This window comes from Lepisosteus oculatus, chromosome 2 (genome assembly GCF_040954835.1).
Source record: "Lepisosteus oculatus isolate fLepOcu1 chromosome 2, fLepOcu1.hap2, whole genome shotgun sequence".
Taxonomy (NCBI): Eukaryota; Metazoa; Chordata; class Actinopteri; order Semionotiformes; family Lepisosteidae; genus Lepisosteus; species Lepisosteus oculatus.
The window spans coordinates 46177355-46203723 of NC_090697.1; the positions used below are offsets into that span (position 1 = coordinate 46177355).

The 26369-nt window shown below is 37.1% G+C and overlaps 1 protein-coding gene across 7 annotated transcripts in view; it reads left to right on the forward strand.

Annotated features, from left to right (window-relative positions):
* The window catches only part of lpgat1 (lysophosphatidylglycerol acyltransferase 1), a 79491-nt gene that overhangs the window by 41039 nt on the left and 12083 nt on the right, over positions 1 to 26369 (forward strand). For all 7 annotated transcript variants that reach the window (XM_015347640.2, XM_069178683.1, XM_015347616.2 and 4 more), the window contains one exon: positions 3661 to 3784. In XM_015347640.2, the coding sequence (XP_015203126.1) occupies positions 3661 to 3784 (124 nt within the window). The remainder of the gene's footprint in view (positions 1 to 3660; positions 3785 to 26369) is intronic.

The following is a 26369-nucleotide window of genomic DNA, read 5'->3' on the forward strand; positions in this document are numbered from 1 at the left end:
TGTAATTGAGATTTAGGGTATAGCATTCACAAAGTAATTTTTTTCTGTCTGATAAAATAAGTTATAATTCATGCGCTTATCATAGATAAACCCAAACAATTTTTAAGTGAACTTAAAATTCTCCGAATGCAATCTGTACAGTTTGTTGAAATACAAAATAAAAATTGTCCTGAAAAAAAATCTAATCCACCAGAGAGAGCAGAGAGAAGCAGTTTTGAGGATAAAATTGACTCTTGGCATCTACAGGCTAAAAATTAAGTGACAGAAAAAGCCATTTTGTGTCATGAATCACATAATGCAGGTGCTTGTTCTTTAAGATCCTTTTATCTTTAAATGTTTTTAATGACGCACTTTTCGGGGGTAGACATCTGCCTTGATATCTTTATTTTGATGTGACATCATGATAATATTTGATTTCTGTCAACATGATTGCAAGAAAAGAGAGCCTAAAATGTAAATCTTTCTCACTCTGAAGTTTCGTATATTCATGTTTCTGTTCACATATTCACTTATTTTACAGGTCACACAGATAACACAGATGCTGAAGATGGATGAGATTAATTGTAGATACAAAAACAAGTTTATTAGGAAATGTACATTGCTTATAGGATGAAATTATAAAAAGTATAAGCACAGAGTACACAGAATGTAGCAGAAGAGTGTTAAGTCACTGGCTGAGTATAAAAGCTGGGACTGAACAGATTTGTGTATTTGTGTGTGAAAAGTATGTTGCAGAGAGTAGTCAGTGATGACCCATCGGTGATGTGAAATACAATGATCAGTGAACTGGAATATGATTTTAGAATATGTTCATTCAATTAATTTAAATTTTAGTTGGGTCTTATCGAGCTTCAAACAAGATTTGATGAAAGGTTGACCTTGGCGTTGCAGTTTTTTTTCTTTTTTTATTTATACAACAGTTGTTATCAATAAGAAGTGCTAGAAGATAGCCAGTCCCAAAGTCTTGTGCTAAAGTTTCAGGACTGATCTAAAACGGTACTTTGTTCTTTGAGTAGTCTGATAAAAAAAAAATTCGGAAAGAAACAGTGTTGAGTTAGCCAGTGCTTTTGAGAATTTTAAATACATTGATCAGGTCTCCTTGTGGCCTTTTCCTTTTGTATTAGGTGACCAAAATTGAACACAGTATTCTAATACTGTATAGATAAATTAAAGTATATATCCTTACATTGGCTGCTTTTTGTATTGTTTCTGCACTTTGTCTTAATTAGAAAATTATGTGAACATAACTTCCTGAGCTGTTTTCATTGGTAATATCTTCAAGCTAATTGTTTTCTTTTCATATCTATAGTTTGTTTTGCTGCCTGCATGCAATACTCTGCATTTTTCTATTTTAAATATGATTGCACTAGATATTTGCCCAGTTTTTGAGTTTTTTTAACTTTTCTTGAAATTTCTTTTGTAGCTTTTTCAATGTTTGACAATCCCCCTATCTTGGTTTAATCTACAAACTTAGAATGCTAACCATATGAGATTTTAGGTCATTGATTTAAATTGTGGAATTGTCAATACAGATACCTTTTGTGCTCTAATAAATGCAACATCCCCATTTTGAGTATTCACCCCCTATCTGTATTCTCAGTTTTCTAGCCATTAACCACTCCTTTATCCAAACGATGAATTAATCTTTTGAGGAACGTTAGTCTTCTGCAACTTTACCATGTCCTCTGTGTATAATTGCCGATGTTAAGTTGCTTCTTCAAAAGGAAACTTTAGCAAGACCCGTACATTATAAATACAGACTTAAATATCCCCTGAACGTACTTTGAAGATTAAACAAGAAAAAGGGTAGTAAGGGGAAGTCCATTTTAGGATAAAGACCTACAAAAATGTATTCCATATTGTGCTCTACAGTACATATATTTATTTCCCTTTATGTCCCATGAATTCCACTGCAGATGTATTGGAAATCTAATTTGCAAGGAGGACAGATGAGCACTAGATAAAATGGCTGAGTGTAAAGGCATCTCTAAAATTAAGAGATCACAAAATTAATTGGTTTTCTTTCGAATCCATCACAGTTCAGCTAATGAGGGCCTTTATTTAGTAGGTCTCCTGGCAAGATGATGGGAACTGTCTGGCAAAGCAATACTGTTTCTTCAAGATGGTGTTGTAGGAAAAATGACATAAATAAACAATGCAATCTGACATGCAATTCATGCTGTTATTACCTGGCATAATGCCCAACAACAGAGCTAGATTTCCATTTGTTTTGGTGACTGAAAACCCTTACAGCAGAGTGAAAGCCCATGTTATCAGGTTATCAAAAGATATCATTTGCAATAGCGATTTGTTTAGCAAGATTTCCACTGTAGCAAAAACATTTCTAACATTAGCAAGAAATAACTAAAATGCCTCTTGGATGTTTCTTTGTATAGAATACAAAAGCCTGAAAGATGGCTTACTTCACATTGGGATGAGACTTTTTTTACCTAAAGCCCAATATGTTTTCTTTCCTAGGAAGTCTCCTGCCAGCTCCATTTGTTATGTCTGCAGTCTAAATAAAATTGTTGGTGAAATAGGTGTTAACATAGAATTGATTTGCCTTTATGTTCTGATGCTATCCCTGAAACTGTCACTGTAAGGCTGTTTCTGTCCTTCAGCAGATCTGCACAACAAAAGTCCAAGCACAGTTGATCTAATGTGACAAGATAATAGTATAACTGATAAACTCTTAACAGAAACCGATTGTAAGACAGGACAGGGATTAAATGGTCTTTGTGTTACTTTATGATGAATCAAAGTAGCAGCAACATGTTGCAGCCCATGCAAAAACACTGAGCCACACATGTAGCAACACAGAGCAACACTCATAGGATACCAAGCAGAATCCACAACATGGACCAGAGGAACTAGAAGTCATGTTTCATTGGTTTCAGAACGGTTTTTGTTTTTATCTTTGGTTGTGTGCTTCTGTGCATACTACAGAATAATATAGTATAGAAATTCTTATTTATGCATAACATCTCTTAGTTTTGTACTGTATATCTGTCAAAAGTCTTCTTTTTATACACAAATCAGATTCTATATTTTATTTAGCATTTGTCAGGCCTTTTCTAGTGGTTACCATGGTATTAATGCTAAGGTCTGACAATACTTTGGCATCTGTCCAATAGTGTATTGCTTTAAGATTAATCATGCTGGTTTGCACAGGGTTTATAATGGTCCTGTCAGATTTGTGAAACTAAAATGAAGGGTGGGTCTTGTCAGCATTGGTCTTGGTACTGAGACCTCTGTAACCTCCTTTCCCTAGTCTCTTGAAGCATAATAAATCTGTATAACTTTAATGTGTCATATCCACTGTGTAACTTTGGAAACATTTTTGCTACCTGAATAATCCAGTTCAACAGATAAGATCACACCCTGCAATAGAGAATTTGGTTGCAGACTTCTCCCTCTTGTGGTGTGTAATAGGCAGATCAAATCAGGAAGTCCTGTTGAAGGTTTTATGAGGTATAGTGCCAAAGGCTTGAGTCCCTTTTTTCCAGCAGTGGTTAGAATCCATGTCTAAAGTAACAGGAGGCACAAGACTAAATACTAAATCTCCTGAAATTCCCTCATTCTCATCTTTATGCACAGTTTCAGTTTCACAGTGACCAAATGTGTTCATATTTGCCTTGTGTTCTTTTTCATTTCACATAGGCAAACCCAGAGGCTTGCAGTGGGTTATTGACATCACCATCGCCTACCCCAAAGCCAAGCCAATAGATATCCAGACATGGATTCTTGGTTACAGACCGCCAGTAGTTACACATGTGCATTACAGGTAAGGCAGATCGGCAAGATTGCGTGCAGTCTTCTTCACTGTTTAGGGGTGGCAGAAAAAAAAAAGGAAAAAGACCTTTAGCAGTTCCAGTGTATATATGTGTTTCATGTTTTTTATTATTCTGAGATGAATAGCTCAGAAAATAGCTCGAATGCTATATATATATACACATCCCAGAAAATAGCAAAATGCTGTGTGTATATTCTGTATGATGTATCCCGTGATGTCTGCTGTTGGACAAATTAGCACACTTGCTATTGAGTACTTTCTAGTTTGATGTTCTCTATCCAGTCTGACTCCTAAGCATATGTATTTCATCTTAATGTTTTTTGTTTTTGCAAATATGGAATATGTCAATGTTTGTTTCGGGGTTCTTTCAACACTGTGAGATTTTATGGATTGTATTGTTTTATACTCTGAGTGACTATCTGAAAATCAACTTAATTTAAATTCCATTTATTCTCGTAATATCCCCTGAACCTCCTGAAAGCAGACTCGGAAGGAATAGCTAATATTCCGTCCCCACTGTAAAAACTGCCCATGCCTGTGATGACAGCAGAGAAACCAAGCGGTGTTGCATGAAGAAGCCTGTAGGAATTTGAACCCACTTGATGTAGACGCATATCTTGAGATTCCAAGTGACATTTGTTGTCAGGCTGCTTGTAATTTCACATCCCACTGGTTTTATGAATAACTTTCTGAAGATTCCAAGCCACACACCTGCAGCATCACTGTGTCATCTTTTAATAAAGCATTAATGAACATTTGGCTCAGTAATTCAGAATCCTTGAAAACATTTTTGTGTTATTGGAAGATGACAAGTAATTGTGCCTTGACAAGAGCTAAGCTTTCTAATTACATTCACAAAAGAAGCTCAACAGCACTCAGGGAGTGTTAAAGCATAAGCATTTTATTTCATGGCTGTGCCAATGCGTTTGACCATTGCCTTCATCAGAATAATGCAGATCTTTCTTTCAGGATACTCCTGATTTGCTACTCGGCTTCTTTTGTGCAGGCTAGTTTTCGACTTCATGCATTTCAGAGATGTTGTGAAGCTGCTTTGCCTTTTCTTTTGCTTTGGAAGCCTTTAAAGTAAAAAAAACCTGTATTGCAACTTTTTTGTTGTGTACTGTATAGTTATGAAGCAGTGTAATCGTAGTGTACAGTAGTAGCCAAGTACAGTTTTGTGATTGTTCGAAATTGTTGATATTAAGCAGGCTTATCAGCAGTAACAGCCAACTGTTGATATGACATTTCTGATTTCCATCAAGCTTGGTTATAAACAGAAATAGCTGTGAAGTGCTATTTCTGTTTTTTAACACGTACAAAGGATTTTGTTAACATGTGCAAGTCTCCAGAAACACCTTTTATAGATTGGTTTTGCATATTCTCCTGCTAATGTACAGTGTGGTTACTAGTATATGTCACAAGTAAATTACATTTTTCTTCATCTGGGAGTTATCGTTAAGCTCACCTAGATGGTTGTCCTTGCATTATAAATGGTTTGTCTGGCTGTCTCATATGTCAGGCATTTGTTTTAAGAAAACCTAGTGTTTATTCCTTCTGTTTGGTGTAATTTGCACCAAGTCTGAACTCTCAGACATGTAGCATTGTAGATTGATGGTGGCCTATATTATGTTACTACCTACTACAGCATTCCATATGTTGTTGAATAGCAGTTTTCAATATGTTTACGTACTGAAAACAGTACAGTACAATATGTTGTTTTTTTATTGTTTTACCGGGATTACTGATCTTATTAAGGGAACCTTATTAAATTTAGGGTCCAATTCACCTTCTGACATGTAGAGAATCATCATAGTGGAGTCTTTCCGGACCCTATTTTTTCCCTTGCCTTTAAAGAATTAAGGCTAAAGACTCATTAAGATTGTAATTAAGCTTCGAGAGATCTGCGTCCGTTATGTCACACCTCTAAATTTTCTTCTTGAGCGCAACTCTCAAGGGCCTGATTCATTCCAAGGCTTCCTCGGTCTCATTGCTTATGATGAGCAGGCTAGAGCAAAGGGATGTAATGCTTCTATTTAATTATATTTGATATATTAATACGTTATAAAAATGCAATCTGCTAGCTAGCAAGAAAAAAAAACATTCTTCTGACTACTCATTGCTATGTTTGTTCAAACACATATCAATTTACTCCAAAGCATATAGAACTGTTTCCTTTTTCTTGCACAAGCTGGAAACGGAAGCATTTTGTTTGTTATAGTTACCCAATGCACAATTATGACATACTGTATGTTTTGATATGTCTGGGTAAGCTACCCAGTTTCTAATTACCCAGAGATGATGGTTTTTATTTGTTTTCTGAGATGTTTCACAAATAAAAGCTCTGATCATAAGAACAAAAAAATGCAAAGAACACGTATAAACCTAAAGCAGAAGAAAGTTGCTTCCACTTTTCTGTAGAAGTGAACAAACATGAAGTAACATTTTCCTGAGTTAAAATAAGTACCTTGTGTGACAGACCTTGCAGCTACATTATCACACTGTTGTCAACACACTAAAAGCCTCAGGACATATACTGTCTATGGTATTTTCTATACAGCCATTTGAATATCATGTAATTTGGATCAACGGTGTTGAAAGAATATTTCTTCATAATATTCACCATTCACTAGCATTTTCACCAATAAATTTTAAAAACCACAAATAATAAACTTTATTTTATAAAGCGCCTTTAAAGGTGGCTTCTCAAAGCGCTTTACAGGATGACAATAACAATAAATAAGAAGAATACAACAATAAATAAGAAGAATACACAAGATAAGACACAATTACAATTACAACAATACAACAATAACAATAGAGGAGACCGTGGAAGATGCTACTAAGAAGAGCAGAGGGGTGAAGAATGGAACCAGTTAAGTAAAGGCTTTTTTGAAGAAGAGGGTTTTGAGTCTGGATTTGAAGGAGTTTAGAGAAGGTGACTCTCTGATATCCTTGGGCAAAGACTTCCAGAGCTTGGGGGCATAGCAGGAGAAGGCTCTGTCACCCATACAATGTAGATGGGCTTGGGGGACAGTAAGGAGGGCAGAATTTGAAGAGCGGAGGTTGCGAGGTGGGGAGTTGGGCGATAATAGTTCAGACAGGTATTGAGGTGCAAAAAAAATCATTTCTGTAGATTAAGATCTGGGCTACCCTTGGCTCTAAAGCACAGTATACAGCACTAAAGTTATAATTGTGTGGCATAGTTTATGTAACATTTTACTTTCTGCAGAACTTTATTTTGTGTTGAGGTGAAATAAACCAATTTAGCGTCTTTTTAAAATTCTTTTCAAAACTGTTCACCTCCATATGCCAAGTGTATAAATTTCAGCTGAGTTACTGTGGGGACATTTCTGACAGAGCATTTGCTACAGAATGTGGCATTTTAACCACCAGAATTAAGTCACAACCTAACCCGAGTAATCAAGTCTTAACTGCTATATCTAAAAAGTTAAACCCTGCTTATTAAAGACCTATTTGCTATCTCAAGGCTACCTTACAAACAGACCCCCCCCCAAAAAAAACAGAGGGATAAAAATAAGATGAATATTGTCTCAGCTTTTTGATTTCCAAGGTTACTTATGCAGTCTGTATTTCTCTTAAAAACAGTTTGGCTATTTTGAAATATTCAAACTACTCTTAGTAGTTTCATTTGGAGTTGTGAAGTAGCCAAGACTCTTTCTGTCACAATACTTCTGGTCTCCAACACCTCCTTGTCCAGACAAGAGTGAGCACAGTACAGATGATGAGTCATATACCACTACTTTGGAAGAAATCTTCCAAGGTATACTTGAACAGACTCATTTTTAAGCTTACAAACTAAATAAAACAGGCTTTCAGAACCTGGATAAAGTACTAGAGCAAAATGTGAGATGAATGCAAACAAGAAAAACCTGCATATTAGTAATGCTGATGTAATTCAGCAGGCTTACATAGAGACGTAGGTGTTCTTTGGAAATAAAAACATGCACAAATAGGTCCTGTAAAGTAATTTAAACTGTAGCAAAGTGTTCAGAGGAGTTTGTTGGAATCTGAAAAAAAGCAGATAAAGAATGATTTGTGTCAAAACCAGTTTCAATGCTCTTCCACAAAGCCATTTTCCCTATGAGGCAACTCAAGAGATAAAGGAGACCAGTTCATGAATGGAATCAATAATGCAAGCAAGACAGTGGGCCACACTGAAGAAACATCCTCCCATTTTCTAACTGCTTCATCCAATTTGGAAAGCCTTTCCCAGCAAGCAACGGGCACAAATAACCCAGAGCCCTAGTATTGCAAGAGAGCAATGCTAACCACTGTGCCACCATCCCACCCCTAAAGAAGCATATTTCAACCAATTTTATAAATATTTAACAGCAAGCATCCTTGGATGAGGTGCCCTGTTCTTCTCTATTAAGATGCTGTGTGTATTGACTGTGGTAAAAACTTTGCCTTTGTTACAAAGATGAATAGATAAATAAAGATAATGTCTTGAGTAAACCAGATACTGAAATTAAACAGAACACATGAAAGCCGAGCTGCTGACTTTATTTAAAAAGACTGTTCCTTATTTAGAAATGAGTTCAATTAAATAATGGCTGAGTGCGTGGTTTACTTTGACAGTTGATCCTGATAAGGTTTAGTGAGGAGCCCAGTTGTAATTATGTAAGGGCACTGTGTTTGTGTTAAGTGTCTTTGAAGAAGAGTGCGATCTGGTGTTCTAGTGCTGCTTGCATTTGAGGCTTGTCACTGGCAGGAGTGTTCTTCCAGGAAATGAGGGTAATCCAGTATTCATTAATACGTAATGTAATGCAGCTAGCATATGATATGATGTGTGTAACTTACAGAATTCAGCTTGCTGCTGTGTACAGTATGTGAGATACAGACCATCTGCTCCATCCATTGATCTTGCTTGTGAAATTCCAGTTTTAATTTAGATTACTTAATAACCCTACGTTCCGTCCATCTCTTTTAACAGGACCACATGATATTTTTAGAACTCTCTCAAAAACAAGAATGCTGTAGCGACCTGTAAAATAGCTTTTGAGGGTAGCTTGGTATGATGGTCAAGATCATAAGTCCCGTGTTCCTTTTGTATGTTATCTGATAAAGAAAGTCCTGTAGCATCTCCAATACAATCACAAGGGGGTCTCACAACACAAAAAAAGATATGAAGAACAGCTTTAATCATATGTTAAGAATTATATTAAAAATATAGGTCGGCATCGCTTTGAACTCTTTAAAACTAAGAACAGGAGGGACTGCTTGACACACAGGGGTGTGAGAGAATGGAACAACCTACAAAGCCGATGCCCTGGCTGATGACAGCCTAGAATACTTGGTTTCAGTGCCCAATATGGATGGGCTAGATGGGCCAAATCCATTAAATTGATTACAGCAAGAGAGCAGAAGTGGCTCACCTTTTTCCAACAAATGCTCCCTGAAAACAGGAACAATTAAATGGGTTCCTGAAAGAATGTCTGTGTATTTTTTTCATTAACCTTATCTATTGACCTGCTTAAAGAAGCGCACATTTGAGCAATTGCCCGACCCCTCCGAGATCTCTCCAGTAAATGTTTTAATGGGAAGTACATAAAGCAGTTCCATAGGAAAATATTCTTTTCACTTTTTTCAGTATTTTTTTTACAAAACTGGAATAACCAAACTGAATACTTCCAGGGTACGATATGATACAGTAAAAGTTACAAAAACCGGACAGAAAAAATTAATGTTGATTGCAAAAGTATTCAGACCTGCAAACTCCGTGTTTGCTTGAAGCACCTTTGGCAGCTTTTTCTTTTTGAGTAAGTCTCTATCAACTTTTAACACCAGACTGGTGCAGTTTTTGCACATCCGTCTAGGCAGATGTATTCCGTTCTCATAAGGATTCGAGGCGGGTCTGGCCACTGAATGGTTAAGTCACAATAGAGTGACTTATTCTTAAGTCACTCTAGTGTAGTTTCAGCCTTGCGATTTGGATCACTGTCTCTAAAATTCCTGCCTTGCAGCCATTCTTTACCAGCATGCTGCAGAACAGGTGGAGAAGTAAGGAATTCCTTCACCTGTTGAAGTGAGAGGGAATTTAGGAAGTCTAATTGAACAGATCGAAGACTGAGGCTCTATGGAGCTGATGCTTTAAGTTGCTTTTTTCCCCCTCATTTTTAGTACATTTTAAAATGTGCAAAAATCATGAATCAAGAAGCATGCCAGGGTGACAACAGTGGAGTAAACTGGAGTTTTGTGAGTTACTGTATGAACACAGAACTGTATTTTCCAACAAAATCGTGGTCATGAACTGAAACATACAGTTTGTGAGCCGTGTTTGAAAACACTACTTAAAATATTTGTTTAGCTAAGGTGCTCAGGACAAGATGTCACCATTTTATTTTCCGGCTGGCTTCCTGGATTGTTATGAACATATTTAAGGAATAAATATGGTGAGTGGTAACGTGCCGCACTATTCTATTGAGAGATCTTAGGGGGAGGCTTCTTTTGTCTCCCTCTACAGCATGAAGTTGCTTATCTATAAAAAACTGTGCAGTAAACGTGCCTGTGATATAACCACCATTGTGGATAAACACCATCGCCTCCACTCCTTCTTGCTCTCATGAAGAATGTGCAGTATACATTTTGACTTAGTAATGTAATATCTGGTAAATGTAAAACTCTTAATTATTAACTTTGATTCATGCACTTAAGTAAATATTTTTTGTAGTTTTCTTGTTAGCTTGTTTTAATTTACAGTAAATATAAAGGTATCTTAATTTTGAACTTTTTTAGACTTCTTAGATTTTTATCACAATTTGGAATTCATTTTAATTGTACCATTTCGGTAGTAGACAAACTAAAATGTATACTGTTTCTGATATATATAATGGCAGTTGTGTGTCACTGACAATTCTGTGCATCGGAGCTCACTATTTTAAGCTTTCTAAGCAGTCCTTCTAGCTGCTGTGTAGTAACTAGGTCTTCTGTCAGGCTCTTACAAGATGGGCAGATTGTAAGATTGGTTTTGAAACTTTAACACATCAAAGATTTAAGCTGCTCTCTGCTAAAGCATTTTGCCTTTAATCATTTATGTGTAAAGACATTATTATCATACCCATGTCCCCAACAGGGTGTAGTAGCTGCCTCTGAAGTCTGAAATGAACATTGTCAAAGGATAGAAGGCAGTCATGCTTGTGGAGCATATTCAGTAATCCTTGTGTTGCACTGCACTTTGGTTTTTAATTCTCCACCTGGTAATTCAACAATTGCTTGTATTCACTGTAAGGAATACCAGATGTTTTACTGCTTTTTATTCTGTTAGCTTTTATTAAACTTCCAGCTTTTTTTAACTTTGTTTTACTTTGACATTTGTATGTTTTCCATAAGGTTAACATAAACCTTATGTGTGTTGTAAGTCATCCTGGGTAACAGTGTTTGCCTAACCAGTAAGTGATCAATAAAAGGTGACTGGTGGAAAGAAGGGAAGACATGAGGTGGGTTATGCACCTCTTGAACAGATGAACTAGGCTAATCTGCACTCTATACTCTTGGAAAAACCCAGTACCATCTTGTGTTGGCAACTTAATAGAAAATATTGCTTGCTTCACTAGTGCATCATCCTGTGTATACAGTACCTTTGTTTATGTGTTGGGTCTTTTTGATTCCATATTTCAAAGAACAGATCATGTGAAAAAGGCTAAGTTACAGTGCCATGTGAACACTGGGTGCCGCTTTCTTTTCCCAAGTTGTTCATCAAACGTAGCTATACAAAAATGAACTGTACCTTTTGTGCATTTTGTCGAAATCAAGCAGGGTATGTGAATGAATATTGTATTCATCTCAGGAATGCTGTGCACCTTTACTTAATTCCTCACTTGTAGTGTTTGGAGTTTTCCAGGTGGCTGTATAAGTCCTTTGAAATTGCAAGAGTAAGATGCCAAGAGATGCCAAGAGGGAAAAGAAATAGAAAGCACTGATGGACACTATTCAGTCAAAAGCTTGTTCCCCACAAGACAATTACCTTTCACTGTCTAATTTTGCCCTTCAATTTCAGAATTAGATATAATTGTCCCAGGCACCTGGTGAAAGATGTTAATGTTTGTGATATCCACAGTACATTTTTTACGTACTGTACATGTGTGCATTTTGAGGTCATATTAACTGATGACATCAACTGAACAAGGGTGAAAGTGATTTATAGTGTTTTTGCTTGCTAGGTCATTTTATTTTCTCTTATGCCACCTGCATTGGAAGTGTATCACCATCACTTTCAAGGGTGCAAGGGGAAATAAACTGTAAGCATTACAGTGAGCTCCATTATGGTGTCATTTACCACTTTCTCCCTAAAATTAAACAGGCTAAACGTTTGCCTTCAGTTTTAAGGTAAAATAATTTTCATTAATTATTTCTTATATCATAACACATATGAAAAAAGCCCAAAGTCTTGACTCAGATTAATTGAAAGTTGATTGCTATAAAGCAAAATTCTGTATGTTTAGTAATTCACTGGTGATTAAGTATGGACTTTACAATGTATGTTTCAGGCATGATGTAGTAAATGTACGACTATATTAGGGCAGGTCATATTGGTCAAAGATCCGATCAAGTTACTCTACTGTTACTAAGACAACTTCTGTAAAGAGTCGTTTGAATCCTTTATAATTTAATATATACCTGAGATATATATATATATTGTATTCTAGTATACGCATGTTTGATGAGCTCTCATCATTTACTTAAAGATGACACAATTCCTCAAAGTGGAATGAGCACTTGGTCTTGTCTCTTTCAATCACATCTGCTGTCCTTCACTCACTGTGAAGTGAAAACGGCCAGGAACAGCCTGAATATAACAGTTTTCTCAACAACAAAAAGGGACAGCAGCTGTATCCCTACATTCATACCTAAATGTATGAATTTCCACTGTACATCGTTCCATTTTAGTTAGCATGTACAGTATCGATAGTGCCTTTTCAAAGATTTTTTGCTCCAGGGAAAATGTTGCCCTCTAGTATTGCAAGAATAATGAATATGAAATCAAGCAGAAGGCAATGTAGCTATTATGTTGCACATTTTTCACAAAGTGTTCAGAAAACAATGAATTATTGTTTATGGATTAAAAAGGGTAAAATTGGAATTGGACCAGGAGATCTGCTTTCATGAGTCTTTTATTTACCTTGACTTGTTTGCACAATTTAGCAATGTGGATCCGTCATAGTTTACAAACTGTGGTTACCTGGATTATTACCATTTGCCTTACTGCTTAATTAAAAAAAGGAGCCAGAGTATTAGGTTAACAGCATGGCTAAGTAGTTTGCTCCATACTTCCACAAACCTTAGAATAATGAAGTGCAAAGGTTTATGAAGATTTAAGGTCAGCAGCTTCTATCGTCATCATGGGAGTTTTATCTCTCCCTTTTGAAGTATTCTGCATGCAGTATTTTATTTAACAAGTCCCCAGATTTACACCTGCACAGATTAGAGTTATCAAGCAATAGTTTTCACATTCCACTGTGCCACCATGGCCAGCCCACTTCCTTTTAGATAAACAGGGCTTGTACTCCCTGACATTTTCAGACCATCCTGGTGCTTGTGGACCTCATTTGGGAATTATAATATTCTGTTAACCATTTATGGTTAATTATTAATGCTACTGGTTGATAAAGGCATCATCCGTGTCTGATAACATCCTGCTGGTTTGTCTATGCTTGCAATGGACTTTGTCCTCCAGCATCACCAGCTCCTTAGGTTAAGTGGGTTCATGGAAAGGGATGAAACAGCCATCTTGTTCATTAGCAGTGAGTGACTTGCTGAAGGGGGTTTGGATGTATTGAGTGTTCCTCTGCATTTCTGTTTTGATTTTTAACTCAAAGTTGCTAAGCCATGGCAGGGTTTTACACTGTCTAGATTTCAGAAGAGGGTGATATTACTTCTGTAGCTATTAGTCTCGCTGAGACATCCACTTCTGTACTAAGGGTGAAAACCATGCCTGAAACAACGCCTGCATCGGGAGAAATCTCCCTTCATCTCCCTTGCTCTGAGACCTATTACCCTTTGGGAAAATTATGTGTATTTAATTTAATCATCTGTTACATATTGTGATCATCTGTCGAAGACAGAGAAAACACTTTCCAGAACCCTCTCACATAGTCCTGGTGAACATCACTAACAGAGAAAGCTTTTATCTGTACTGCCATCTACCTTATTTCATTTAAAGTAGTTTGAAATGATTAGCAACAGGCAATTTTTGCGTTACTTATTTACAGTATGTAACGGTCACAGTGACGAGTGACACAAAGTTAACTGAACTACCTTGAAGCTGTTCCATTGTTTACCAAGATATGTGTGGCTGTCAATATTATTATCCTGCTACTCAAGTTACTCAGATACATATTTTTTGCTACCCTTGTGCCTGGCATTTGAAATGGTAAACAAACTTCTTATTGATTTCAACGATAAATAAAGTGAACAAACAGGACCCATGTGTTGCTCAGCTCAGAGACCTGAGGGAACTGTTGCTGCCAGCAGTATCTTCCTAGAGCTGCTACTATCCCAGGGAGCTGTGTTCCACAAATCTAATGTAACTTGGCGTTTACCATTTATAGAGGGTCATTTTGTCCCAGTATTATGATGGCAAGGGTTGTTGTTTGACACGGATTGCTTTAGTGTTTAATTCCAGCTGTTCAGCTGCCATTTTATGTTAACAGCACACAGCCCATCCATCCTTAAAAAAACTTGTACAGCCTGCATCTTGTTACTTCTGTTTTTTTTTCAGGTCTGCTCAGCTAAGAGACCTTGTTTCAATTTTTACATTTAAATCAAATCATCAAGCTGATGAGGACATGGCATTTCAATGTACGGTAATGGTTTTATATCTACAGGGACCTAGGTATTTATTATTTAGCATTAATAATGAGGCAGTGGTGTAAATCAATTTTTCTCACTGCACTCTGCTGCCACTTGCGAATTGTCTGCTGGAAAGGTGCTCAAGTCACCAAATAGATGTGAATCTCAGGGTGCCAGGTCAGCCCCGTGAGGCAGGTGGGCAGGCCCCTGCCTGCTCCTGACGAATGGCATGCCACACTTATCCAACAGATGACAGCAGCATGCAGGGTTGGGCCACTACCATTTTTAAACAAACACATGGCATTACCATGAATGGTTAGCCTGATGAAGTTAATGATTATGTTGCAGGGTTTCTCCCTAATCAAACCCACTGTGGTAATGTGTTTTTGACTTAAGAGTTCCTGTTATTTTACTTAATGGATTGCCCTTGACTTATTCTTGTGATGGCAGTTGTTATTCTCCCGAAAAAAGAAAACAAGCTTGTTTCTCCTCCATGGGTTTTGTAAAGGTCTCGGGAGGGGGGGGGGGAGAAAGTATTACTTGACTAACAGGCCTCAAAATTAACTATAGCCCGAGTAATAGTTCAGCGCAAAAAAATAAAACAACAACAAAGATGCCATTGTCATCTAGATAAAGATCATTCCTTTGCATTTTATTTTTAAAAAAGGCTGATCCAACAGGAATCTTCTCCTGAAATGTCAGATCCGCTTTTTAAATAAAATATCATACAATGAAATGTGACTTTTTAACTCCACCTGCACAGGGATGAGTATCATTGTAGGGAAAAATGAATCTGAGTGCTCATTTTAGTTGAAATAGGATGTTAAAATAAAAGGCCGGCAGGTTCACATATCTCTGATCGATACAGTACAAGATTTATGCAGTATGTCCACAAGAAATGGATAATATTCTAACTTTTGTGGTCATTTTAAAAGTTATTTCATTTTGCGGCACAGTATGAATTGTCTAAGGCGCTATTTAGTCCAGAAGGCCAATCTGTGAAAGTCATTAGAACAGTTGCATTTTGTAGTAAACAATGATACTTTTTATTGTATGTTTTTTTAGTTCGTCTGAGGGAGTCTGTTTTGAAATGTTTGTGGTTTTTGTGAAGTGTCTTTAAAAACTGAAAAAAACACTAGAAAAATGTATAGCTTTCTCTTTTTGTTGAACAGTTTTGATAACTTGATGATATGACTTTGGATTGTCTGAATATTTTTAGATCATTGTGTTAGATTGCTTTGTTTCAGCCTTTATACAAACTCTACTTCATTTGTGAACTTCATTCTCATTCCCAGTTGTAATGCACTGTAGAGCTCATGTTGTTTTACATGGCAGTGAATGTAGTGGGTAAAACCGTATTTGAACTTGCATGTGCTTGTAGATATGAATAATCTTACCTCTTAAGAAGCCTGTGCTCACCTGTGAAAGGTTCCCTTTGCCTCAAAAGCCAGGAAAATATAGGATCTACTGTGTATTACTTTTGAGATTCAGTTCTATCAACTGGTACGTCATAGATGTTACATTATTAATAAGTAGTAGTTATCCGAGTCAGTGCTTGCCCAAAACATCAGAATCCCAAGGGTTTCTCCAGTACACACACTTTTGTTGTTATTGATATTAATCTATTTTTTTGCAGGGGAAATTACATTTGTACCCATATATACAGAGGGATGTTTTACAGTCACAATCCGAGTAAATAATCATGCTCAAGTATCGAACAGAGGGTGTTCCCTTGGGCTTGAACCTACAACCTTGCAGTTATGAACCAAGAGTCCTGACTGCTCCTTCATACTGCTGCCCTAAGGCACAGTTTGAATCCATAGAGTCGAGCTATTTCTGTTTGCAGTCCGTGCTGTGACATTAATCATAAAAAAATAGGAACTTAAAGGCTGCTTGACCCATGTAGCCTGTTTGGTAGTGTACTCCAGCCTCCTGGTTTCCCAAGCTAATGACGGTTTCCTTAATTCTGCTGACGTCAGGTTGAAACTACCGAACTTGTCAAGGTATCATCAACCAGGAACTCCTGACTTCCTGGATGCCAGTAAATGTGTAGTTTTGTCTTTGAGAGCTGCATTCGACGTTTATACTGCGGTAGACACTGAGTTCCTCTGGGCAAACATTTTTCGCAGTCCAAGGCAATATCGAAGGCTAAATAATAAAAAGGCCTTTCAGGTATAAAAACATGTGATTTGTGAAATAGAGTGCTAGTGATTTTTCTTGAATGATACAGTAGTGTGTTTTATATATCCTTCATATTTAAAATTGTCTGTTTTCTCGCCTGTCTACTATATTGTTTATGTGGAGAAGATAGAAAATAAGTAGCTCTGGTACACAGCTCTAGAAGGCCTGCTTCTGCAGGACTTATCGTGAATGTTTTCAAGTGTTGTGTCGCTGATTAGAATGAGCACATCAACAAAAAGTGTGAAGGGGCTATTTAATTAGTTACCATGGAGACCGGGGGAGATGAAACAGCTTTGAACTTGGAAAGCCATAGCAGGCAGTCGGCTGGCTTTGTGTCCTTTAACAGTTGATTTGGGGCCAGACGAGTCTTGTGGGAGAGGCGAGAACCCACTGTAAAAAAAAAAAAGGGAAAAAAAAAGACTCCAGTCTCTGAACTGGCAGAGAAAGGATAAGCTGAATCTCTGCAACAGTATAAGAAAAGGGAGCCGCTCAAACAAGCTCACTGGCCTCTTCCATGTGGGTAGATTAATTTCACTCCAGTGAAAAAACAATGCACCAGTGTCTGGTTTTGGCTAGACCTCATTTTAGGTTTACAATCAAGTAAAGCATTCATAGGCAGTGACTCATTGCTTAAGAAATCATGATTTTGAGAAAAAGGAGAGACCTATATTTTTTAATTAAAATGTAATCGAATTGATAAAACTTGAGCTCACACTGCAGATCTATAAATGTTTAATGGTGAACAAAATAGTGTCATATCCTTTTAATTTATAGTTTACATATGTTACGACTCAGTTGTAGTCCAACTCAATTAAGGCCCATACCGAGTTGTCCTGACCTCTTTTCCAGGATATATCTTTTACATTTTAAGAAAAAGACTTGAGTTTATAAGATTTGTTGCAGAGCTGGTTTGCTGTTGTTTTAATGGGGCACACCACTCCAATAAGAAATTCTTATTGGCCTGTTCTCACAGGTCATTGCCTTTGCCCTTTAAATAACATCCTTTTCCAGCGTTGACATTTAAGACATTTAATACTTACTGCAGTGATGAGTAAGATCCGAAATGGGATTTTTTCCCCCTCATCTTAGCCCTTATCGATTGCTGTTCGCAAAATAATGCGCAGAATGGCAGGGTATTCCAGTGACCACATATACAGAGATAGGGCTGTATTAAATGGTTTTGTTTGGATTTGATATTAAAAATCTTTTTTTTTCTTTTTCGGGAGTTTCCCAATTTGGGAATCGCTGATGTCTGAGCAGCTTGTTTCAAGACTCCCCTAAGCCTTTGGGGAATAAAAAACACCTCTTGGTCTCAGTTCTAAATGCACTTTTCTATTCCATTCTGAACAAGTGAATTGAAGCTGCATAGGCCCTTGGGGATTTTGCAAACAAGAATCAGATCCCCTTGCAGTCTTCTCTGTTCAGGATAAAAAAGGTTATTTTTCCTTGTCAGTCTAGGAAATTCCTTTAAGCCCATTTTCCATCAGTTGGTCAGGCTGCAGAGGGTGGCAAGGCATTCCCCATTGCATTCTGGGGGATGTGGTCCAGGCATGATCAGCCTCTTCTGCAGTAGTGGACAAACCAGTATTTAACATCCCCCCCCCCCCCCCCCCGTCATTTTTCTGTTCACAAATTGCAATATAATCCCAGTGAAATCTACAGTGTAAGTGGCAGAAATTAGTTCTCATCTGTTGGCGAGCTGTATGGGAGGGTTTCAAGTTTACATTCCCTACTCTGCCAAGTGGGTTACTATGGAAACTCCTTTGTGCCTGTATGGTTTTGCTCCAGAGCTTGATTACACCAGAAAGGAGTACATTTTCTTTAAACAACTGTTAATGCATTTCAATGTCTGTCCCTATCCTGGAATATTTCTGTTGGTGCTTGAGGCACTTGAAACTGTCCATGCTTGTTAGTGATAAACTGAATAGTCATATGAGACTGTTATTCAAAGGAGGTTAGCTTGGTATGCTAAATGTACATTTTAACATTTGTAGCATGGTTATAAAACACTAACAGTGTAATGACTTTAAACTAAGCATGAGATGACTGTGACACTAGAATAAAAAACATTAGATTGGATTTCTACATGTGGGAAAAATCTACAGAGCCTGTAGAACATTTGAAGAAGGACTTTATGATCCTTGGAGATGGAACAACAGTTTTCAGTAGTTTTTAGATATTTAGGATGTGAATAAACCATCTTGTATTTAAAATTATCTGTCATATAATCATGAATTATAAACAGACTTGCAGTCTTTTTGTTAATATATTTTATAGTGCAACTGAAACCCTTGTGAAATGCTGGCCTTTTATTCTAAGGGGATATGTTAATTTGCGTATTTGACCCAGCTCTCCATATTAAAGCACTTAGCAATTTAAAATGACTAAACCTAATAATAAAGCTGTAATACATTCACCTCTTATTTCCAAGGATGTGACTGTTAATGTGACTGAATTCCATGGTTCGAGGCATCTTTAATATGAGAAAGACGTGTACAGTTATCACTTGTATTTTTAAATGAAGAGTCTCTCCAACCTTAAGTCAGAACGAGAATGCAATTAGCAAGTGAACTCATATGAGGTTTTCACAAGGATGAAGACCATTGAAGTGCTAGAATTCCTTAGTTTTATGTGCTTTGTACAGTTATGCATATCTGTGGGAAAATTTCTGTTAATGGAGTAAACATTAGAAACCACTACAGTTACTTGTATAAGAGATTACTTTTTATGATTTGCCACTGGGTGGAAATTTTTTTTAAACGTCAATGGTTTCAAAATTTCCCCCAACTCTGTAGTAATTTAAAAAAGGTATTCCTTACACAAGTAACTTGTAAATCTAATGTATGGCTTTTTAAAAGTAGCTTTCTCCAACATTGTGAGGGTAAAAGAAAATGCCTGTAAAAGAAACACTCTCAATTTTCCAAATTTGAGAAACTAGGCTACCTCTTATGGCTTGATGGTGGGTCCCACAGGTTGTATTGTGCCCATCAGAAACCTAAACATATTTGAAGGTTTTCAGAAGCTTTGTATGAACACTGTTCTGTGTGTTCTGGGGGCTTACCGAGTGATTTATTAAAATAAAAGTCAATGTCCATTGCAACATGTGCTTACTCCTTGGAGGAATCGATGGAGATGTGTTGCACTGTGGGAAACAGGCCCCAGTTCTTGTAGTTACATCCTTCTGCGAATGTTGAGACTTCTGCAATTAGTTAATGAAGTTCTAACAGGAATGAAGTCTGATGTTTTGAAATTATGAGAGATAAGGAATTCTGTTTGAGGGCTTGCCTCACAAAATTATATATAATCCCAAAGTGGTGGGATGGGTTAATGGAGTTCTGTTTCAGTTTTTCATGACAAACTTAAAGTTCTATCTGAAAGGTTAGACTACTATATTACTACCACTTTTTCTTCTTTTTATTATTGTTATCGCTATTATTATTGTTGTTGTTGTACTGATTTTGGAGGTAGGGATTTAAGTATTACACTGCTGAATGTTTGAAGGGAAGATTATTCAATCTAAACTATCACAGAACGAGTAGCCTGGGCATCTGTGCCCTGGCTATCCTGTTTTCATTACTATTAGTGCAGAGCGAGTCTGACTGTATGTCTTCACCATATTAACAGCCAAGGAAATTTTAAATAATGCTTATATTGCCCGCTATTCTTGGTGATAGTCAACATCATGTAGATTGTAGATATGTGGCTTATAAAAATACCAAATGTTGTGGGTGTTGAATGACAGAGGAATTATTTGTGCTTTCAAGTATTTATGCCTGTTATGCCCACTTTGGAATAAAATGTGCTTGTTAACTCAAACATGTCATTATGTAGTCTGTGGGCCTCTTTGCAAGCAAGAAATAACAGTCACAGATAATATTTCCTCTTCCAATCATGGTGTTTGTCTTTACTCAGAGCACTACCATTGTTGATATAAAAACTTGGGGCAACTGTTATGTAAGGGGCTCTAAAAGAGTTTCCCTTTTGGTCTTTTGTTGTGGTGTGGTCCACTTGATGAAAAGCATTTTTTTGCTTTCAGATTTTCAGAGGTATTCCTGTTTGTCACTGTCAACTCCTGGAACAGTGTGAAAGGCCTTGTAGTTCAAAGACCTTTCTTCCAGAGGTCCAGCAACAGAAAAAAAGTAATGAAAAGCAGACCATTGTCAGCCAAATACCAAAGCAAAAATCAAACTGTTCATCTCTCTATTAGACGATATCTCTTAGGTTCTACCATTAAGAAAGATTTTAAACCACAGGTGGAATGCATCCGAATATTAGTTTTTTTTCTGCTTAGTTGACAAACACTTAATTTTGAAGGAACAGCCTTTAGGTCATCTGCCTGGCAATGTTTCACACAAAAAGAAACTTGATTTCGGTTTACATGGTCGTCATTGGATCTCATATACGTGGTTAAGTTGCAGACTGAGAAGAGTGAGAAGTGATCACACCAAGGGGTGAATTAGAAAGCAGAAAACAATGATTGATTGCTGTGCCTGAAATGAGACGTGTCTGGTGGTGAGCTAGCCTGCTCGCTGTAGTGGGAGCTAGCAGGTAAGAGCACACTGCTCTGTGAACAACAGACTGATGGGAGCACTCAGACACTAAGATGGGCAGATGAGATGTAGAAATCTCGTGAGGATTCGACCGGAAGCATTGGTTGCTAAGAGGTGGCCTTGACGGGTAAATGGGAAAAGGCTTTTGTCTGGAGGCAGTGAGACGATAACTATGTGTTAATGGAGTCACAGTTGAGATAACCAATAAAGGAACTGACTTCATCATATTGGCATGCTTTTTTTAATAGGGCATTTATCTTCAATGGTGCTGCTCTAATCACTGCACCTGTCTGTTATGTAGGGGGTGGCCTGTCCTTGAGTTTATTTTTTTCAGCCCTTCATTCATTGGAGAAGGAATATGCTGAAAGCAATGTTGGTATGTTTGAGAAATTTTGAAGAATGGCAAAAATAAGAAAAGCCCATTTCCTTTGGCTGATTCAAAGGTTATTTTTCTTTTCCCTGTGCAGTGGATAGGGTGTATGTTTCTGTTTGCTGCTCTGTATTAACCACCCAGGGCTGGGACTGAAACAACAGACCTATGGTCCTTGATGTTTGTCAGCAGATTTTTAAGTTCTAGACTAAATACCTATGAAATCAGTGGTGGATTTGGAATTAATGATGCTGTCAAGACCTTCTGCCCTGAGTACTGCTTGCTTGGTTGAGAAGTCACAAAACGAAACTTCTTCTGTTTGACATTGAACCACAATGCACGAGGATACAATGCACAGACAAAATAACCCAGAAGGAGCACTTAACAACCATGTTATGGACGTGATTCCAGAAATATTTAATGTGTTTTTAAATTGGGCTCTGCACTACACTGGCATCCTGCGAAAAAATGATTTTGGGAATTCCCCCCTTCAAATGTCTTTGGACTAAATCGCTGGTTAAGAGGAAGGATTTCTCCATTGCTCACCCTTGCTTTAAGAATCAATCAAAGAGTGACTCTCGTAATTTTATGAGTCTTCCTGTGTATACATTCTTTGTTTGGGATTAATCTCAAATTTAGCTTCAGAAAGCTATATACAACTTTATATAGGAATAATTTCTTCATCCATGTCACAAGCAGATTTTACTGTAATAAATATTTGGTTTGGTTAGTAATAATAAACGTTCAGTCTTGTTTTATTAAAACATTTTGGAATTAATATTACAAATCCTTTGATTTCAGGTGCATTGACTAAATTAGAATGATGCAATTTTTATTATTAACCATGCATTCATTGTGTAAGTGCATGCATTGTTTTAAGGAATTGAATGATCTGACTTATTTTGATTTTGAACTGAACTAACTTGAACAATTTGAGATTTCAATTTTATTGTTGTCCAGTTTCTAGGTTTGGATGGTTTGACACGTACAGTAGGTACTTACTGTAGTTGGATGTTGGCTAAAAGCCCTTTGAATTTTATATATAACTTTATAATTTTATCTCTTGTATCCTACTGGACAGTTTGTTATTAAAAACTAATGAGTATCACTTTAAGGAAAATGCCTTAAAATCTGTATATTTAAGACAAAATATTTAACACACAAGTTTGAATTCTTTCCAGTTCTAAGATGCATAGAAGAAAATGTTCTTCAGTATGTCTGCAGTGCAGTGCTGGATTAAAACATTGATTCTCCTTATGTCTTGAGAAATGGCAGCTGAAGGCAGGTCATCCCAAAGTGCTCTTTTCCTTTGTCCATCCTGATCACAGCTGGGTGTTATCACCATGCACCTCTTTCAGCTGAAGACATCCGGCCAAGCTTCACAAAAGCAACCAATTACGAGAGCTTAGCAAGAGACTTTGAGGTTATAAGGCATCTTCTTAAACAGCTTTTGTTAACTAAAAAGGATCCTGTTTCCATCTCATTTAGAATTGCTTGATAAATTATTTAATGAGCATTTTTCTTGTCTCCACAGGTTGTTGTCCTCAGCTAACCTATAAATGAGCGTTGATTAAAACAAAAGGACCATCATCTCTATACTGTCTGCTTACAAATAAATTTTTGAGCATGTTCTGTTCAAAATAATGATGGCAATTGTGTGAATTGATTTGTTACAGGCATTTATATTTGTTTGTTTTTTTGTTTTGCTCCAAAATATTAGATGTGGGTGTAACCAGGTTACAGCTGTAACCAGGTTATCCAGGGAATAGTGCCTAATGCAGGCGGGTTGTTGGATCCTTGCTACCAGCTTGCAGGACTCCAGATGTGTGTTCTGGAATCCCTCCCATGGTTTTTTCTAAGCTGCCAGTCCTTAGGGGGACCTGCTAGACATCACTGCAGCCTGGCAGCTTAGACACTGTGATGAAGACACTGTCTGGGAGTCCCCCATTGGGCTTTATGGGAGTTGTAGTTCTTAAGCCAACACTAAATCTGTGACCAATTATAGCACGTTTTATACCCGGCTTCCCTGTGATTGAAGTTAACCTGTCTGTTTTGGCAGGCACTGTTAAGTATTAGCTAATACATGGCAGGGTTAAGTATTATTTTTGTAACTTAACCATGTTTTTTCTTTTTCAATAAGACTTTGGCCTCATCTGTATTTTATCCAGAACTTTCTATATTTGGCTTGTTGGTTAACTAGTGGGGTTAGACCACAAGAACAGAAAGTTTATGGACTTAATTAGAACTTGGTATTTATATCCATAAAATCTCCCTGGACCTCATCAGCAACATCCTCTTAGGGCTTCAGTGTTTCCTCAATGATACCACTTGTTCATCTGGGGTGGTCTGTTAAGTAGAAAGACACCATAGCTTGAACGTCTAAGAGAAATGCAGAACAAGTGTTGCCTAAGGGGAATGGATATACAGTATCATGTGTACTGTCCTCATCTAGCTCAGACTTTGTGATCTCTGGCTCTTAATAATGCCTCCTGAAGTTAATCTTCTTACCTGAATGGGATATTGATAACCTTGCACTTTATACTACAATAAGCCATTTAGCATAACAAGGACATTTATTTACTGTGTCTGCTTCGTACCCCTTTAGTATTATTTTCCTTTCTAATAGTTACAGAACCACAATTTTGCAAAAGTGTTGAGTACTAGATATTTCACTGATATACTGTACACACCTAGTCCTGGAGGGCGCTGTATCTTTATTCCAGGCCTTTGTTTAATGATGAGTGGTACTTAGAAAATCCGGTGACCTGCAAGTTTTCTAGAGGCATGAGAGAATGCCCCAGAAATAGTTGCTATTTACATTTTGGAGCAATGATTTGCATTCTGGGCTCATAACTAGAATGTTGTGGGTTCAATTCCCAGGTGAGATGCTGCTCTTATACCCTTGAACAAGGTACAGTACTTCACCCAAGTTTGTCAGTAAATTTCACAGATGCATAAATGAGTGCTGATATAAGTCATATTGGATAAAAGTGTCAACCAAAGAATTGTGGGAGTTTGGAACAAGCTTCCCAGCCATGTTGTTGAAGCTGTTACCCGGGTGTTTTTCATGAAACTGCTGGATAAGTTACAAATGATTTGACCTCAAGTTTCGTTTTCTGACTACAAAGTGTCTACTTAGAATGGAAGTTTTTAGTTAACAAGATAAGTTACAAGCAGTGACTGATCACTTAGCCCTTTTATCCTAATTGGTCAGTAGCTAACTGATCCAAGGATTTCATCAAGCTGTTTCTTGAAAGACCCAGGGTATCGACTTCATAAATACAGTTGGGTATCGTATGCCTACAACCATTTAGTTACAGGTGTGCCTCCAGGTCTTGGTTATGTGTAGTTTCCTGTTGTTTATACATGTATCAGGTCTTCTTTTAGTGTTTGCTTTTCAGAAACAATGCGAACACTCTGTTTACACGAGCATAATAGGGTGACTGTGCTTTATCACCTCTTTACCCTACCAGCACAACTCTGCGAAGTTGATGCAATGGATGGAGACATTCTAAATCACGTACAATTTAGTTATTTTGTGAATATCCAGGCATTTCATTTTAATAGAGATTAAAAGTAAATCCTGTCTAGCATGAACATGAAGAGACTTTTGTTTCAAGGAATTGTAATAATTTAACAAAAGTATATACACCAAACAGTTAAAGTAAATGGGATTCCTGAGTGCTAGTCGTAGATTTGAATTACACTATTAATCATTTTGGAATCTCCGTAATGCTCTTTTTAGTGTCCTAAGATCTGCCAGATGAACTCACCGCTGTCCAGTCATGCTGAACAGAATCTGAAAGAAGATGCTAAATGGTAAAACATTTTCTTTCCAAGAAGAAAGAAGTGTAAGGAATTGTAATCGTCATCTCATTTGATTTATCCATAGGTTTTTTGTCTTAGGGTTCTAAACTCTGGAGGAAATAAATTATCAGGGGACAGGCTCTTGTGATAATTCAGTACCCATGGAAAGGTCTCTAGCAAGGCACTAGATGTTAAAGAGATCTCAACTTACACAGTTGCAGAAGAGAAACTATTACTGTTGATATGTTAGGCATTCTTCGATTTAGGGACACATATCTGCTTATTCAAGGAGTTTAATTCCATTTTGGAAACAAAAGGAAAACTACAGATTCTTGGTGGACCCTTTGCTTATAAAGTTGACCTGGTGAGGCAGAACAAAGGTATTTGAACATGTATTATAGGGTGCAGAAACCTTTTGTTGGCTCATATTCATTTGTTGATGTCCAAATTCAAAATATTTTTGTTCTAGTAAAACTTCAAATGATTTTTTGTTGTGCACGTTTTACTTAAAAAACCTTATTAGGCACTGTGCTATCTTAAGACACATTTTACTTTCTCATTGTGATTATACATCTTATTGATCTGGTTTCTCTGATAGTGTTGCATTTCTTAGTTATAGTCTAAAGCCTCTTTTTGTTCATTTGCAGTAGAAGGAACTAGAATTCTTTTACGTAGTATGTAGTATTTCTCCTACATGTACAGTAACTCACAGTATGTCCATTTTTTAGTAAACCCAGTTCAATGGTTTTAGACCTTTTTCTCAGTAAACCATGACTCTGGTAAATCAAGGTGGAGATTTTTTATTTCAGTGAAGAAAGGAGGACAAAGTTTACAGGTTAACCTCACAATTTTCTAAGGA